Here is a 17080-nt window from a genome sequence, read left to right as displayed (position 1 = left end):
TGGGCGGATCGCATTAAATGACACATGTAAGGGTTTTAATTTATCATTACAGATGCCCTAGTTGGAAGTTTCGAATAACCACATTCACCTGGCTGAGTAGAGGTATCGTGGTATCGTATATCAAGTTTTTGCATGTTGTAGCGCAAACGCCTGTCACTGCATTCATGGCGGTGGAACAATCTACAATCCCATTCTACTTGAGAAAAAAAAAAAAAAACTAAATATTAGCAAAGTTATATTTCAGCGCAGTACGTCATTGCCGCTGTCTCGATCCGTTGTACAAAGAGGTTTGGGAATGAGTGTCGGGTGGCCATACACAATGTGTGCCGGAAATTCACGTGTTTACTTGCATGCCGCTGTCGCCATTGGTCCAGACGAGTGACATACGACTCGTTACGTCACTGGTGCACGGTGACAGTTGTGGGTCTCCCGACGTCCAAGGTCACTGAACTGCAGAGAAAGCCGGTGGCTGGACGCCAAAAGTCCAGTTCAAAACTGTAACGTTTGTTGTCACCGACACTGACACACACAGTGACTCAACTCCACCGAGCTGTACAGGACCGGAAGTACACCATCCGAAATTGCGCGTTCACTAGTCGTCATAAGCTGCACCTGCCTTTCTGCTTTGTCACCATTTAATCTCACCTTTACATTTTTGTTTACCTCTACAGGGCAAAGCAGGTAAAATAAGAAGCAAGAAGGTGTGTGCGGGATTTCCAAGTAGAACACAAAGAGCAACGTTTGTCTCTTATCTTGCTGCTCCCTGATTGAGGTCCAAGGGTGGGATGCATAGGGTGGGAGTCGAATGTTCGAACTCACTTTAAAGATCTGGTCACCGATACATAAAACGCCAAGACTGGTAAGTGTGTCACATTGATTTTTATGCACAAAAACTCAAGAAATGCAGAATACAATTGAACTGAAAAATAAATTAAAAACTGTACAATGAACCGAATGTTTCTCTCATACACAGACATACTCTAATACTACCACCCGAGCAGTCTTCACCTCCCTCCCTTACCCTTCTCGCTCTATCGCGACCTTGACCTTTCTAGGCATGTGTCGGGTGGTCTAGCCTGACACTTGAATGGGGTGGCTGCACGTGGCTAGAGCGATTCTTGCCTGCCTTGGTTTTCACACCCAAGCTGTTCACTCTGCCCTCGTGTCTCAAGCGAGACATCAAGTGAACTACTTGCGCTGTTTCTCGGAAACGCCCTTTGCTCAGTGGAGCTGACAAGTACAAGTGACAAGATGTAAACAGCAGCCTTGAGTACAGATAACAAAATACCTTTGGGTTAGAGTCTCTGCATCAGGACACAGCTAATTTTTATTCTGTTTCACCTTCTGTCTCTCACACGCACACACAAACGCACCTGTGCACAGATAACGGAGTTTTCCCAAGGTCAGATGTTATAAAAACTTAAACAGAAGGTAGAATAGAAAGGTTTGAGAGCCTAAAAATTAGAAAAAGTTAATTGGATTGAGGATAATTAAAATCGTTTGGATTTGCGGAGGTAGTAAAGTTGTCAAAAGGTAACCCTTATCCAGCTACTTTTAACAACAGGCTTGTCTCAGTCCGGATGTTCAAAAAGGGGATGGGGCAACTTTGATACTGGGTAGAATGGAGGGCGGACTTGACAGTCTGTTGAAAATGCCGAGATCAGCATGGCTAGTAGCCACTACTAGGGAGACGCCGCAACATGAAATGACAGGGTTTGGGGTTAAGGTCAAGGTTACGGTTAAAATAAGGGTGTCGACTGCTCGAACTATAACTGCGTCCTCTATTCTTTCATTTCTATCGCTGAACACCAATCTTCTCCAACCCCCAACCCCCCGCGCCCCCAAATAATCGTCAATACCCACACCCATCCCAGTTCTCGCGTGTGATGTCGGGTACGGCTATACACGTCGAGGGTTTATTAACTATTGCTGGGGTCAGTGCACTTCAGTGGCCTAATGTGGGTTCCTGTGGCAACGAACATATCGGTTGCAGAACACCTAGCAAGTGGAGAGCAGCGCGTCAGAGAAGGTAACATAAGCCCGTCTCGAGTACCGCCGCCATTGAACTGGGAGTGTATGGAATACTCCTGAGTTGCTCGCAGTTCTACCCGGCCAGTCTTCACATCAATGATGACAGCAGCCCGATGACAGCAACCTTCGTCTTCAGCCAGCTTCCCATCTCTCTCTCTCAGCCCTATCTTCCCGAACAAGCTATACGTACATTAAAATTCTTGCTATTATTCACCTTCGACTTTCAAGTAACATGCACAGTAGCAAATACTATCCATAAAAATGAATGATGGTGGAAGTGTGGTTAAGGGTTAGTGGTTGCTAGAGATCAATTCTCAGGTGATTTTGTGTGTTGTAAAAGGGAGGGGAACTAGCTTTTTATCTCCCTTTTTTTTCTCTCTCTCTTAACCCCCCGTCTGCATCAACCTAACTTTCCCAAGCCCTGAATTAAGTCTTTGACGAAGTCCTAAGTTCCATAACGGCGAGTCGACGGACCGAGAAACTACGATATCAAAATGTCGAGGAGAGTTAGATACCACGGTACCAGTATTATTCATGTATTATTACGGTTTGGAAGGATGAACTTACAACAACTTTGGGACATTGACCTATTGAAAATGCATATCACATTTAGAGGGCGATATCGAATAAATTGTAATACACACACACACGAATTGCAATGCAGTATACATTCAGAAAACTATCGGAATACTTTGAAAAAAAAATATCACAGTCTTATTATTTTGGCATTTAAAAAAGCGTCTGTCGCAGTCTTGTTAGAAATGACATAGCCTCCCAATCACTTGCTGACTGTAACTGAAATAAGCAGCGTGTTTGTTTACATACCCATAAATAAGAATTAACCCGCCACCACAAAACGAGTCCTAACTCTGAAATCTGAGAGCTTTTTAATTTAATTTATTAAAATCTACAGGCTTTGTCCTTTAGTTTGATGTCAGGTTTAAAGCTTTTTCCGCAATTCCACAAGGTTTTTCCTTAGATACGTATACTTCTGATAATTTAAATTGTTCTAAATTTTGCATAATGCTATAACACGTTAAGCTACACCATTTTAAACCTAAAAAATGTGCATAGCATTGAATATTTGCAAGTTTTTAGTACCTTGCGCTGTTAGAAAATGACAGCAGCGGAAGAAAATTATTACTCAATTCCAACCAGCAAGCACACCCATAGAAAAATACTAAAATAAAGTTCATGTCCCTCCCCCACAAAAGATGAATTAAGCGAGAGGTACATTAACATGTTTGTCAGAGCAATCACTATTCAGTGGCGAAGGAAAATGCTCGGCTTTTTGGGGAGGATTTGGGGCAAACGTCATGTTGACAGTGAACGGTGTTCACATTCATGCCTGAGTATCTCTGCTGTTCTCTGCAAAGTGATCCCCTCACACTCAGATTCATTTGCTAAGTCGCTAGTCGTATTATCTTTCCCGAAATATTCTGTACTCATTTATCTTCCGAGTTTTGATTGTTCTGAATGTGAATGAGACGAAGATTAAACAGAATTAAGTAAAACTATTAATCAGAAAGATGTTATTTTGCCATTGTTTCGTTTTACGGAGCACTTCGAAAGCGTCGACTCCGAAAGCAACGAGTTGTCTCCCAGTCAACCAATCACTCAATGCGTTTCTTCTCGTTACCAAGGACAGCTCAGTATTTGATTATCCCATTGGACAGCGCCGGGATCAACGACCATTTGCTGACAAACTTTGGCAGACATCTTAGTTTAGTTTATTCCTTGTTACTCCTTAATAATTAATATTCGAATCAGTGATTACAGAGATTGAAAATGCAGGCTCCCCATCTTTCAGGTATGTATAATATGATGGCGTAATGACAACAATAAACAGCGTTTAAATTCGGGTTCCCGATAGACTGATCGCCGTGGTACCTTGATTAAAAATGTATTTTCAAACTATTTCTCACTTCGATTTTAACACAACAGTGTACATCCCTATTCAATGACCGAGCAAATCGTTTTCACACACACACACACAAATCCTAAAGCTGCACCAAGTTTACCCTATTTACCTTTTTGGGCTTTAGCTACCAAAGTACTGCGCGCAGGTCTCATTTGGTGGCGGCGGGTCAAAGATAATTTATGTAACAAGGCCACAAATGTAGGTGATCGGTGTCACGGCTGAGGGACATTTGTTGGTGGGTGGCTGAGTTTGCTTTCGTCAATGCTAAGGTCACATGAGAAACGCTATAAAACGCTATTGTCTGCTCGTCCTTGCGACATTCTTGTCCTCCAGCACTAAGCTGTCAAGTCACCTAAAACTAAAGCTGTAAGTTAGAAATGTAGATACTCAAACCTCATGCACCAAAGCATAGCCTGAATGGCAAAAAAAAAAAAAAAAAAGCGCACTCATTGGGGATCCGCGGAGTCTACAGTTACCACCCATTTGTGTGGACCCCAGGGACTCCCATAGAGTCATTGCGATGAACTCGGAGGAGGCAATGTATCTCGGAGGTAACTCCAGTCCCTAGTCACGGTCCATTGTCAACGCAGAAATACGACACCCTCAGACCCAACAGTTTCGGCAGAGAAAAGAAACAGGAGACAAAATAGTCAAAATAGTCAATATCTTATACTGCAAACACTTAAAGAAACGACAAGAGCACTGCCATGTTACATGGGAAATCAAAACATTTAGACGGTTGCTACATATAGCGCTGCCCGCCATGAGGTTAGCTGTTACAGGTAACGACTATTCACACAAGTGAACTTTCAGTGAACATATACCAGAAGATGCAAACAGAAACACGTGGAATATGAGCTTGTTCGAGACACAGCAGATGTACACAATGAATCGTGTGTCCCGGATTTCGATAATACTCCCCAGTAATAAAGCCAAGTAAAATGGTTGGGGCTACAGTTGTGACTTTCTTTCTGTTTGAGCTCCTAATTAATGTCAGAGTGAAATCCAGTTTATTCCCTACATTCGATCCTGTGGCTCAAGTTTTTGTATTTGTATAAACATCAAAACATAACAGCCGTTGATGCTGGCATGGAAATCTCCAAATGCAACATAAAAAGACCGCAGGGAATTGATATGGGGAGGGAGAGAATTGCACTGTCTATCCCCAATACGGCTTTAACTGGAAAGTCAACGTGAAGAAACAAGAAATTATTGTCATGACAAAATTAACAAAAACAAACTTGGAAGATGGGAGCATGAAGAGCAAAGCCTTCAAATTTACAGGCAGAGTGTTTTGCTCTGACGAAGCTTATTATAGTCTCCCGATCAAAAATCTCAAGTAAGGTCTTATCAGGTGTGGCTGCTCCTGCGTGCACTTGCACTGTGATCAGTTCAAATGTGATGTGTGCGCATAAACATATTTTCTTGGTTCGGGGTGAACTGAGAGAATGTCGACAGTCTCCACGTGCACACTGGTCGTCAGTTTTCTCCTCCTGTCTATCTACTGAGAGTCAGTTCACGACCCCGCCATGATAAATTAACACGTAATCAGATCTGACCTAGTCGCAGGAGGCAGGGAATCGAGGTTGTCTATAAATGCATCCCCCCAGCGAGGAATTTTCAGCTGTCTCCTTGGCTAGACTGAGAAAAAAAAATGGCAAGGGTCGAGGGTTGACGACATAAGTGGTTCAGACGTTACAAGCGGAAGACAGGCGTCGTTTCTCATATTCGGCGGAAGACTGGTAACAAATCAAATGCTTGTTGTACAGGGCAAGTACACGACTGTACTGCGTGCTGTAGTAGCTGCCAGTGCGCGAACTCAGTGCAAAAGCTGTCAGCAACCGATCGCATAAAAAAATTAATAACAAAAAAATTGGCATTCGCTCAACAGAATGAAGTCTTCGCAGTTCACACGCAACTTGTCAGGCGTGTGCACCTTTGTTCACCGTCACACAGAGCTGCACGCACACACACACTCTGGTAAAAAGAAAATCAGGAGGAAACAGAAACACGACATATCTAGTCTCCGATCGCCCCAGATACCTGTCTGCACACTGAGAACGACGCAGGCTCGTGGTTGGAACAAAAATGTCGAAATGCAGACGACAGCTGAATTTAACGTGCTGACCTCGCACTGTGACCACGCCGGACATCTGGTCATAGTTCTGGCTATATCTGAAACACGCAGACGACTTGAGCAATGTTCCCGGATGGGTGGAGCCATCTGGCTGGGTCAAGATTTCTTTCTCTTCCCCGAGAAAGAGTTCTACCGCTGATAACCACTTCCTGCGACGAGATCCATCGGAAACATCACTTGCTGTATCTCCAGCAGCGTTTGGTTGGGGTTGCGGGGTGCGGGTGTAATATCACAGCGACCACGTCTTCCGAAAGAAAAGTGGAATCAGTAAATTGCCATCAGCAGCCAATCTGTAGCCAGGCTCCACAGGGGTTGTCGGAGAGGTCCCGCACGAAGAATTTAAGATGGCCGCTGTTGGAGGCGCTGTCGCTCCAAGGCCAGTGAAGCTGTAAATGGATCTCGTGACATGTCGAGTGTAATATATGTCATTAGATGTCAGCCAGACGATTGAGCTCTCGATGCTGTGTGTGAGAAGTCTTACGCCGGCGGAACGCTGTCGCCATGCGTGCGCCACGACAGGTCCACAGCGTACTGCAGCACGGCCTTGACCTGTTTAGAAGGTCCCAGGTCGTGTACAGCAGGCGCCGTCTGTATTCCTCACGTGTGTGCTTCTTTCTCAGGTACGTTTTCTTCATCTTTTTCATGCCCCGCACGTGGTCCGCAAAGCGGGCATGCAGGTAGGATGAGATCTGAAGCAAACAGGTGAGAAGGCACATTGAAAAAAAGTAGTCACATACTATATATGTATATCAATAGATGTACAGACATAGAGAGCATGTTTAGTAGCAGACAGCTAAACATAAAAAAAAAACAGGAAAGAACATTTTCAACCACTTACACAAATCTAAACCACGATGTATGTGTTTGAAAGTCTGTTTAATATTACACAATTCAAAATGAAAGTAGAAGGATACAACAAGCGATAAATCGAGATCGAAGAATTAGCAGCAATTTCTTACCGTGTCCTTTAATTGCTCATTTGTTTCACCCAGTTTCTGGGCGAAAACAGAGAAGGAACTGTCCCCATCAGAAACCTCGTTTGTGCTGAGTGTCTCGAGGCGGAGGAGAGTCCTATAAGCATCCTTGAGTAAGTGCTGAAACAAACAGGAAGTACTGTACACAAGAGTAGATATAACCAGTATCCTCATGATTGGCAATAGGATCAAACGTATTCCTATATAGAACAATTTGTGCTTGGGGATTAATCTTTGAAGTAAAGCGCTTTACGTTTTGTGATTAGTTTCCAGAAGTAAGACCTTGATTCTCCGTTGAGTTTACATTTTGAAATGCTATAATATTGCAATTATGTATTAGCGTGTATCATCAATTATATATATATATATTCTGGCAGAGAGGTGATCACTGAGTTAAAAAACTTATATATATATATATAAATTTTTGTTTGTTTGTTTGTTTGGCCAAGTCGTCGTATCGTCGAGTGAACATTTATGAACTATAGTTCTGCACAGGAAGATTGAGGAGGGAGGAGGAGGTCCTAGGAGCAAACGTCTCTAATCTGCCTCTCTTTCACGTACCCACACCACACACGCACACACATTCGCGTGCACAGGCTAGAAGAAAGAGTGAAACTAGCAGGGGTAAGGAGGGAAAACAACAGTTACCTTCAGAAATCATGAAATGGATGGGTGAGAGGAAGACTGCGAAACAGTTACCTTTAAAAATGTGCGCGAATATTCCTTTTCCAAGACTTTGTGGGAGGGAACTGGTCCCAGTCCTTCGATGTCTTCCAGGAGAGACGTCTGCTCCAAGCTGCATGGCAGCTTAGTTGCTTGAGAGCTGTCGTGGTCATCGTGACACTGTAACAAGAAAACGCGATAAGACTCGAGGTCCTTTCTTTTCATCTACAATAAAGAGTGCTCCACCCTCACTACACTCCGTTAGAGCAATATAAAATAGCAGGGTGCCTTTCCCCGATGTTGAAATGACAGTGTGAAAGGAACAATAAAACAAACTAACAAACAAACAGGAAAATAAAAACATGCTCACATTTCTGTTCATGAAAGACAGACAATGTCTACAGAATTATGCAACACGTACTGGCATTTTCTTTTTGTGGTGTTTGAAAGCGATGAAAATAGTTAATGGATGTTTAATGGGATGGAGAGAAGAAACAGCTGGCGATTGAGTGAGTAAACAGCCTGTGACCTGGGTAGATGAATGTGATGTGTACTGTTTAAAATCCTACATGAATAAAATCCTAAATGAAGGTTGTGTAATGTATAACAAAGTCTTTGTGGCTCGTGTCTCAACCTCCTCCAGTCTGTGTTCACACGTCACACGTGGCTTGCTATGAACTTCATGCTTGACTTATAGCAAGTTAAGCCGTTTGTCTCGCTCTTCCTCAGACCAGAGGGTCGTGGTGAGGGCGTTCCTGCCACATAAAGGCCTGCCGAAGCGAATATTTAAGAAGTTACAGTAGAATGAGAAAGGAGAACCGTGTCGAGCTCTTACAGTCCTTTGGTGAATACGGTGTGTGTCAGTCTCAATGCCCCGTGCAAGCCGTTAAAAAAAAAATAGGTACTTCTTCCGGATGGCATTGTTCAAGGCTTGTAAAAAGCTCACATTTCCCGACTGTGTGTGAAGGTCGCCCTTTACAAGGCAAAGTGTCGAGACTACAAAACTTGTATTGGCAAACAAATTCAGATTTCACGCATCGTGTTGACCAAAGTTTGAATGCCCCCAGGTCGGTTTCCTCTAAGCCTCTCACCTAACTGTGCTGATCCTGATCCAAGTTTGACATTTGTCAAGTAAGACCTGGACCTCGACTCTGTACAGAGTATCCTGCTTAACCACTCGCACACATGGGTCGAATATGTGACTACGGCATTTTTTTTTTACATGATAGTCCCCTCAAACAATTGTCATAGTCCCATTGTCGATGACCAGTCATTTGCACAGCGCGCTCTTAGGTGAGTAAGACTTCGTGAATTCCTATATCAGATAGGGGAGACTATTTGGGGATTGTTTTCAGCGAGAGAAAACTCAAAAAGACGCGAGAAGTATTTCCTGTGGTGTTACTCGTGATGGTGGGTGGGTGATCGGCAGACTTAGCAAAGATTTTCCATCTGACGGGTAATGTGCTAAAATTAGGATAATAATAAAAAAAGGCCGACACATTTTTATTTCCCCTTTGACTCAAAAAATCGCACCCTCCTAGACGAACAACCTGTCAACCTGTCAAATCAGAGTAGGGACATCAAGAGTGTTTCACTATTTTGCTGCACTTACTCCCGCTCATAAATAAGCTTGAAGTTGACAATAAAATCTCAGCAAGTAGAGTTATCGGCAGAACTCTAAACCGGACAAAGGCCGTATCATGGCTAATAAATTACACTATGCGATGACGATAACAGCAAGGATCGCAACTTTCACTTCCGTTTTGGAGAAAGGAAGAACCTACAAAGCTGCGGTACTGACAGTGAGTGGGGTATAAAGTAAAGAGTGGATCGTCCAGCCGGTCCTGCAAACCCACGACTGTATGTAAGTCATGCATAGGCTGGGATTTCCATGTACAAATGTGCCAGGCATGTGATCCGCTTTTTTAATACTTGTCATCCTGTTACTAATTCCATGATTAGGTCTAGAATCTCATTATGTGCTTAGCTTGGCTAATCACCGGATTAATTCCAGCATTTCACGAGCTAAGGTTTGATATGGACGCACATAGCAGAGCAGCAACTTGTACGGTTGTAATTATCATACGACCTGATGCTAATTAAATCGAGGCTAGTTTCGGAAGTGTCTACTAATTTGTTTTCCGGCCCACCCTCAACCTGTCACATGCTGATCAAAGGTGGAGGTAAATCAAAGCTGACACCCTTTCCCCTGATCCCCACTCCCCAATTTTTGCTGTTCCTTATGTTGCTTTTTCTCGTTTACTTATTTTTGTCCCACTTGAAAGCAAGCTCTCGAGATAAAACTTTCAGTCATCTGCAAGGTCTCCATACAACCTCTGTTCCTCAGCATTTTAATCGATAAAGCAAGGACATATCGTGCATTCAGCAAAATAAAAATCTCTGAAAGGCAATGTTCATGCCGGCGAAACATCAAGCTTCGCTAAAAACTCAAGCGCCCATCGTCTGCTGCTATTTTGGGCGTGACACTGGTCACAGCATTTGGTTTTCTTTCTTGCAGAAAATTCATGAGAAACAAAGCTGAGCATTTGACATCAAACGGTCAAACTGACATTTGTGCTGAAGATCGCATGCATGCATAAATCTTCGACAAAGCTGATATCGTATCATGGTCCTTCCGCAAAAAAATCTTACTTCCGTATCCGTTTGGTAAGCTTAATTCGTTATATCCGAAATGCAAATTATAACCCACACTCGAATCCCACTTTTGCAGTTACTCTAAATGTATACTTTTCCTCAAGCTACTCCCTTCCACACACAAAATAAACATGCAGGCACAATTTCCGTGAGCAACGAAGAATTTTTTTTTAAAACTACCAAACAGACAAGTGAAAGAAAAAGAAAAATTCAATAAGAATCTGCATTATCACATAAACACGCTCTACCGCGGCATTTAATAAAAACGACCAGCTGTTAAACTATTTCAAATGCTGCATTTGATGGAGACCATAAACGACCAAAATAAAAGGCAGTCTGTACATGCGCTGTCGAAACAGTACAGGAGTGAGTCTGGCGCGTGCTACACACAGCTCCAGTGTCCGACAACAGGGTGTGGGAAGTCATAACGGGTTTGTGATGAGAATAAAAATACGAGTGAGAAAATATTTTGTGTGGCTTCGAGTTCATGTGGTGCAGAGTTCACCACATTTTGACTCGGGCAGTAGTCTGTTGCGTGTTTGGTCTTTATCTCAGTCTGTTTATCTAAGCTTCACAGCTACTGAAAGCAAATTATCCTACCAATAGAATTCTGAAATAGAATATTACGCAATATGATGTCAGTAAAATTATAGTTTTCTTTCTCCAGAGAGAAAAAAAGATATATGGATCAAGGACTAGACACGGAGGCATGCATGCAAATTAATAGCTCAAGTTAAGCTTCAGGCGCGTCTGTGCCTCTTACACCGCATAAAAATGGCCACAAAGTTTATAGCATGAGCGGATCCTGCAGTTTTTTGTTTTACTTGTTTCTAGACCACACGACTGTATACATGTATGCAGCACAGCGCAGGGCTGGCGATGAGTCGAAGATATGGCAAGTGAACTTACAACAAACACCAGGTCGCAAGCTGATGTAGTCTGGAGTTGCTCGTGCGTGCCGAAAGACCTAGTTTTAAAATGCACAGGACGATCTGAATTAGAAGACACAAGTAGTAAAATAACCTCTCGGCTACATACCTTTGACACTAGTACGTCTCTTGCCATCTCCGCCAGCCCCGACAAGCGGTCTATCAGTTGCCGCATGTTGATGAAAAATACGACGTGGCTCCCGCCCTCTGGTGATGTCGTTGGCGGTTGTGGAGAGCTGAGGTTGACGGGGTGAGCAAACGCAGCTGAGATCAACAGAAGAAGTAGGCATCCACCACGAGCAAGCCTCGCAACTGGAAAGAAAACAAAACAATGACTTGAGTGCAAGCGAGCAGCTGTCCTAAGTGCACTTTAAAGTTGTTGTTTTGGTTGGCACAAGTTTTCATTCCGAAAGATTCATACATCACCTACATAAGTTTTTTTGGGGGGAGGTTAATCAAGACAAGATTTTTTCTGCATCATTGTTCTTCTTTATGACACAGTTCACGTGCATGTAACATCCATGCTGCTTGATTCTTGAATTACCACCTCAGTCCAGGTCAAAGGACTCAATGAACTCTTTATTGTAGACAAAATCGTTTTGTACATTGCTGTCTCTTAATGAAGACAAATTCTATTTTTTATATCACTGTCCGCTTTCAAAACATCTTCATCTTTCTATAAAACTGCAAGTACCTCACGGTGAGACCTGCACAAACCCCACGACAGTTTATACGAGTAACGGGTCCCCTCCGAAAAAAGAAAAAGGGTGAAGCAGTTCGTGCACCCAGCGAACACAGATGTGTACTGAACAGTAGGCAAAAAAAAAAACACACACACACAATCTCACGCCAGTACAGGTCGACTTAAAGTAAAGCCTCTGTACATGCGGGTTTCGAGTGTGACACAGAAACTGTTCGGTCCTGCTTGCACGACTGTCAGACGAAGGGTCTGACCGCAGGTTATAAGTGACAAAATACCTGCTCCAAACAAACGACAGGTCCGCCACACTGACACACCAAGGAGCGGCTCGTCAATGGGCGATAAAAAAAAAAAAACAGCATGGCACCCAGTTGTTTTGTAGGAGTGTTGGTTAGAAGGTAGGAGATATGAAATGCAGGATCCCCAACATAAATAAAGAACTAAAATGCCTTTCAGGCAGGTGACAAACATGGCTGGGAGGCGTGAACATTTCCAAGGCCGCGATGTTACAACTGTTGGCGAAATCCGCGGTGTGAAAGTCTCCGCCACCTCACTCGTCACCTCAACACAAAAGCAAGTTTGACTCACCTAGCGATCCTCCTTTCAAGTCCTCCATTATTCTCCCTCGGTGTGTTTGTTTGTAATACTGGAGCAGTCCGCGTGCTGGTGGCTACAACTACCGTGCGGTTCTGGTTTTGGCGGCACAAGGAATGTCACGGTCCCACGAAGTGTGCACACTTACAGGAGCTCAAGGTTTCTCGAGAAATGAAACTTTACACGAGTGCACGCGAGGTTTTATAGCCACAGGTGCGGGAATTCCCGATTGACGTACAGAGCTAACGCCACTTTCCCCCCCCCCTCTCCGTCTCTGTCTGTCGCCCCTCTTTCCTATTTCATCCTCTCATCTCTCACTCTTCTCTGCCTCCTCTTTTCATTGTTTTCACCCCACCTCTGCCCTTTACTTGCTGCCATCTATGCCACAGAGGCATGAATGTTTCGCCAATCAGCCAGCGTGCTGCTCGTCCCAAAAATACTCGCTGGGAAAGCCGCGCGGGCTGGGGGATGGGGAAGAGGGGATCGAGGGACATGAGGTGAGGACACGTAACTTGTAAAATAGAGGATATATATATAGAGCAAGCTAGTCATGCAACTGTCGGTGAATGGGAAGTCACATCATGTGATTCTGATTGCGGCGTAAAAGAATTGGACATGTCAGGTGTGCAATGTCGGATTTCCGCTGATTAATTTGGCTGAGATGGAAAAACAAACTGTACAAGTGTACAGTATCCCAAAAGGTGGTCAGTAAAAGTGTACATAACACACACGCACGTTCGCGCACGCACACACGCAAGCACGCACACAATACCAGCATCTGCTGTTTAGCTCGGAGGATTGCACAAGAAAAGCTATGACCCTGTTTGCTATGAATGTGAGAATATGGCTAAAGATCCATTAAATGAAAACAATTCAATAGCAGAAACGGGAAATTAAAAGCCACCTCTTCCGACAGAAATAAAGGCGAAAAACCCAACCTAACAGACAGTTATAACAAATGCTAGTGGTGATACTGTGAAGGGTGCTGCTGCTGCTGTTGGTAAATGTGATAATAGACGATAAAACAGGAAAATAGGTTATTTTGGTATCGAAACATCGATCTGTGGTTACGGTAGATTACTCATAGAATGGGTGTCCAGGAAGGATGGAGAGGGTAAGGTATATATATACACATTCCCTTCCTGCATAATATCTTCCTCAAGCCACAGGTTTATTTCCGCCCTCTGGTATCCTCCAGCTGTTCTGCTGACGCAGGCATGTAAAAATAGCCTCTGACTCTTCGGAAGACACACTGTTCGGAAATTAATTCCTTGCATTAGACGAGTGAGAAATAACGGGAAAACAAAAGAGCAGTGGCCATGAAATGATCTTTACACTTAAAGACAAAAGGAGAGAGATAACTCGATCTATTCAGGATGTGTTGTAACAAAAACGACACCGGGCACTGTCATCTCAGAGACAACGACTTATCAAAACCTCCTGTGGTGTCACCAACATGAATGAAACAGATAACACGGAAACTACTGATTATAGCTTGTGTGTGTGCTCGCGAGCTGGCTTGCTCGGATGCATGTGTGTGCGTACATGTGTACAAACGTGAACGCTATATATATATACATGTACATTCGTACTTCACGCTAGAAATGGAGCAGACGAGAGGTCCACACGAAATTGATAGTGGTCTATATTGCTTGGTGACAGATGTCTCCATTAATTTTACCTTCATAACTTCGCTGGGAGATGTTTGCGATCGTCAACTGGGACAGAATACTGCTGAGCCCGGGTTATAAATGTTAGTGTTATGCAGGATTGTTGTAAATTCACTTTCGGATTGAAAAATTGTGGAGCATTGCTAACTCTTCACAAACTTTTACGATAAATGGATATCTGACACAACTTGTTGGTCTGAAGTAAACTTATCAATTCTTTAAATCCATAAAACCAATTACTAATCTAAAATTAAATTTTAATAATGCCATTATAATCAGAGTTGGTCGTCTTTTAGTTTTAAATTTATTTAACCTATAACTTCCATCTTGTTGTGGCTTTGGTTAAAAAAAAGGGGGGGGGGCAGAAGAATAGAATGGGGGTAGCGTGTTTGTTTTAATTATTTGCCTGTGACACGTACTCATTAGAATTTACTGTCAGGAACTAACAGTTCAATTTGCATATGCATGAGCATCCGTGTTAACAGCAGTGTTAACAGCCTAAAAAAACCCGCCACTTCCCCGCTAATTAGATGGGGTCAGTTATTCCCAGAAAGGGTTATCTTCCTTTTTTCATTAGAGGCGCCTGAAGAGGACACCTGAGATGTGGGCTGCACACTGCAGTTTCTGCATATGGTGCAGATTTCATTAACCCCTTACTTTCTAACTGCCACCAGAGAAATAAACCACACAAGCACGATGGCAACCCTCACTTAGCTACCGGATATTGCGAGTCATATTATAACATCTTCCACCGGGGCTAGCAGATGGTAGTCAACCAAACCCACAGAATGAAGCACGTTCAGCAACACAAGCACACACACTCGCTCTCACACACACAAGCGAACGCGCCGTCGCATCATTATTTGAGTATCAGATCGGATAACCAGGGTTTCATGACTGCTCATTTGCCAGAGACAGAATCTGGAACATTTGGCCGAGGACACATCAGTCACGTGAACTCTGTCTCTGGGGCCGGTCAGCAAGCCAACTCACATGACATCAAGGGGTGTGGTGTGGGAGGAAGATGTCGCCGTTTTACAGTTCGGTTTGTTTCGTACATTTCTTCCATCATCGTCAGTAGTGACTCGCAGACCGAACTGAGCTCTCTACCATTACAGTGCTGCCGCCGCTGCTGCTGCTGATGGCGATTACAGGCCTTGATACTTTCCACGAATAGGAAAATGGCAGGTACATGTAATAGTGGAAGGGAACACAGCGACGACGACGACGACGACGATGATGATGACTGACGGCGGCGACGACGACTGAGAATATCAAGTTCGGGAGTTGCTGTTTGCTTCATTCATGCGTTTTCGTCTTTAGCAAGAAACATTCTAGGAAACATTTAGACAGATGCGGTGCCTTCTGACCTCCGAACTGTGCGAAACAGGCAGGGGAAGATAAAGCAAGATGTATGTAGCTAGACATTTACATCCACTGCGATGTGAGAAATAGTCCAGCTATCAGCTAGGCCGGCCAGCCTGCTTACCATTCGAAAAGGATTTTGGAAGCCCACAGTGTTTTCGTCTTCTATCGCTTCGTGGGAGAATTGCTGATAGAGCTTCGCCAAGTCGGCTCTTACTTCCCGCATGTGTGCAAGGACAGCCTCTTGTTATCAATAAAAACAAAAAAATGGGTCTTGTCTGTGCGGGTGTATCAAGACATAGATCTCTTGGGTCTTGCTGGTGTGGGTGTATCAAGACAGCGTCTTCCGGTGTGGGTGTACCGGAACATAAAGTAGAATCTTTCGGTGCAAGAATACCAAAAACCACAGTCTCCGAAACACATTCCTGCGTCACCAGAATCAACGTGGTGTCGAGAGAGAGAGAGAAAGAGAGGTGACAGTGACAGTCGTCTACTCACTGAATACCCCTGCTACGCCTTTTTTTATTAACAAATAATTTTGTAAATTTTTTCACCATGCAAATTTTATCAGGATACATAAATCTATGTAGTGGACTGTACCCGCTCTGAGCTCAGGCTGTCTGTAATGCCGCGCCACCCCGAGATGGGGATGTCTGTAGTTGTTTGAATGTCACAGCAGCAGGAACCATCGGTGGCTGTGCTGGTGCAGCCTGTTCTTCCTGGAAACACACTTTCCTGCGCTCCAAGTATTGCCATGACCCTGTGGCCTCTCGACATCGTAGTGCCCCGGTTTCCAAACTGTGGTACGCGTATCGCTACTGGTATGACCCGTGGTACACGAGCACCTTGACTAAGTACTAGACTAGTATACATATTCGTAGGGGGTAGGTTTGGGAGGTGGTACTCGGTCAATTCGAATTCTCGATAGTGGTACTCGTGTGGGAAAGTTTGAAAACCGCTGTCGTAGCGTGCAATTGGGGTGTGGGCTTCCCATGACCTACATGAGGGATACCCGATATAAAGATCTGATTTTTTTACCTTCACTACTTTCCACAATTTTAATTTGTCTGATTACGGGAAATAGAGTGGAAGGAATGCTATATTTTTTTTTTGGTCCCTTCTTGCGACAGAAACAGCAGGGTTTTCTGTGGGTTTCTGATGCTGGTTGCCTTCAATGGCTAGGCTGAGAATTAAATGGGACGGGAAAAGCTAATTCCTCAAAATAAGGCACATGGCACGGGTTAATATCCCTAAAGGTCACCATGTGTGTCTGCTTTACTTCGCACACTTATGTAAGCATCTCTCTCTTACACACACAGTGCGAAGATAAAGGAACTCGAAAATGCACCTCGGTACTCACCCCTTAGAGAGTTCGCTCCCCTGACTTGCAGCCTGCAGCTGGTGCAGAAGGTTAACGAGTTTATCATGGTTGACAAAAAGA

At 43.8% G+C, this 17080-nt stretch overlaps 1 protein-coding gene across 1 annotated transcript; it reads right to left on the bottom strand.

Annotated features, from left to right (window-relative positions):
- Positions 1-860: 860 nt before the first annotated feature.
- On the bottom strand, positions 861-12875 carry LOC112565305. The gene is made up of 5 exons (XM_025240693.1): positions 12599-12875; positions 11420-11622; positions 7763-7906; positions 7049-7183; positions 861-6778 (listed from the first exon to the last, which is right to left on the bottom strand). Exons 1-5 carry the CDS (start codon positions 12624-12626, stop codon positions 6518-6520), a joined length of 771 nt encoding a protein of 256 aa, XP_025096478.1. The 5' UTR covers positions 12627-12875; the 3' UTR covers positions 861-6517.
- Between the last annotated feature and the right edge of the window lie 4205 nt (positions 12876-17080).

The sequence above is a fragment of the Pomacea canaliculata genome, linkage group LG5 (assembly GCF_003073045.1).
Source record: "Pomacea canaliculata isolate SZHN2017 linkage group LG5, ASM307304v1, whole genome shotgun sequence".
In the NCBI taxonomy this organism is placed as follows: Eukaryota; Metazoa; Mollusca; class Gastropoda; order Architaenioglossa; family Ampullariidae; genus Pomacea; species Pomacea canaliculata.
This window is presented reverse-complemented; position numbering and strand designations above follow the sequence as displayed.

Coding starts and splice junctions, on each gene's coding strand:
- LOC112565305 (XM_025240693.1), bottom strand. CDS start 12,626: ATGGAGGACTTGAAAGGAGGATCGCTAG. Junction 11,623..12,598: donor CTTGAAAGGAGGATCGCTAG/GTGAGTCAAACT, acceptor TTTTCTTTCCAG/TTGCGAGGCTTGCTCGTGGT. Junction 6,779..7,048: donor ATGAGCAATTAAAGGACACG/GTAAGAAATTGC, acceptor TGTTTGCTTCAG/ATCTCATCCTACCTGCATGC.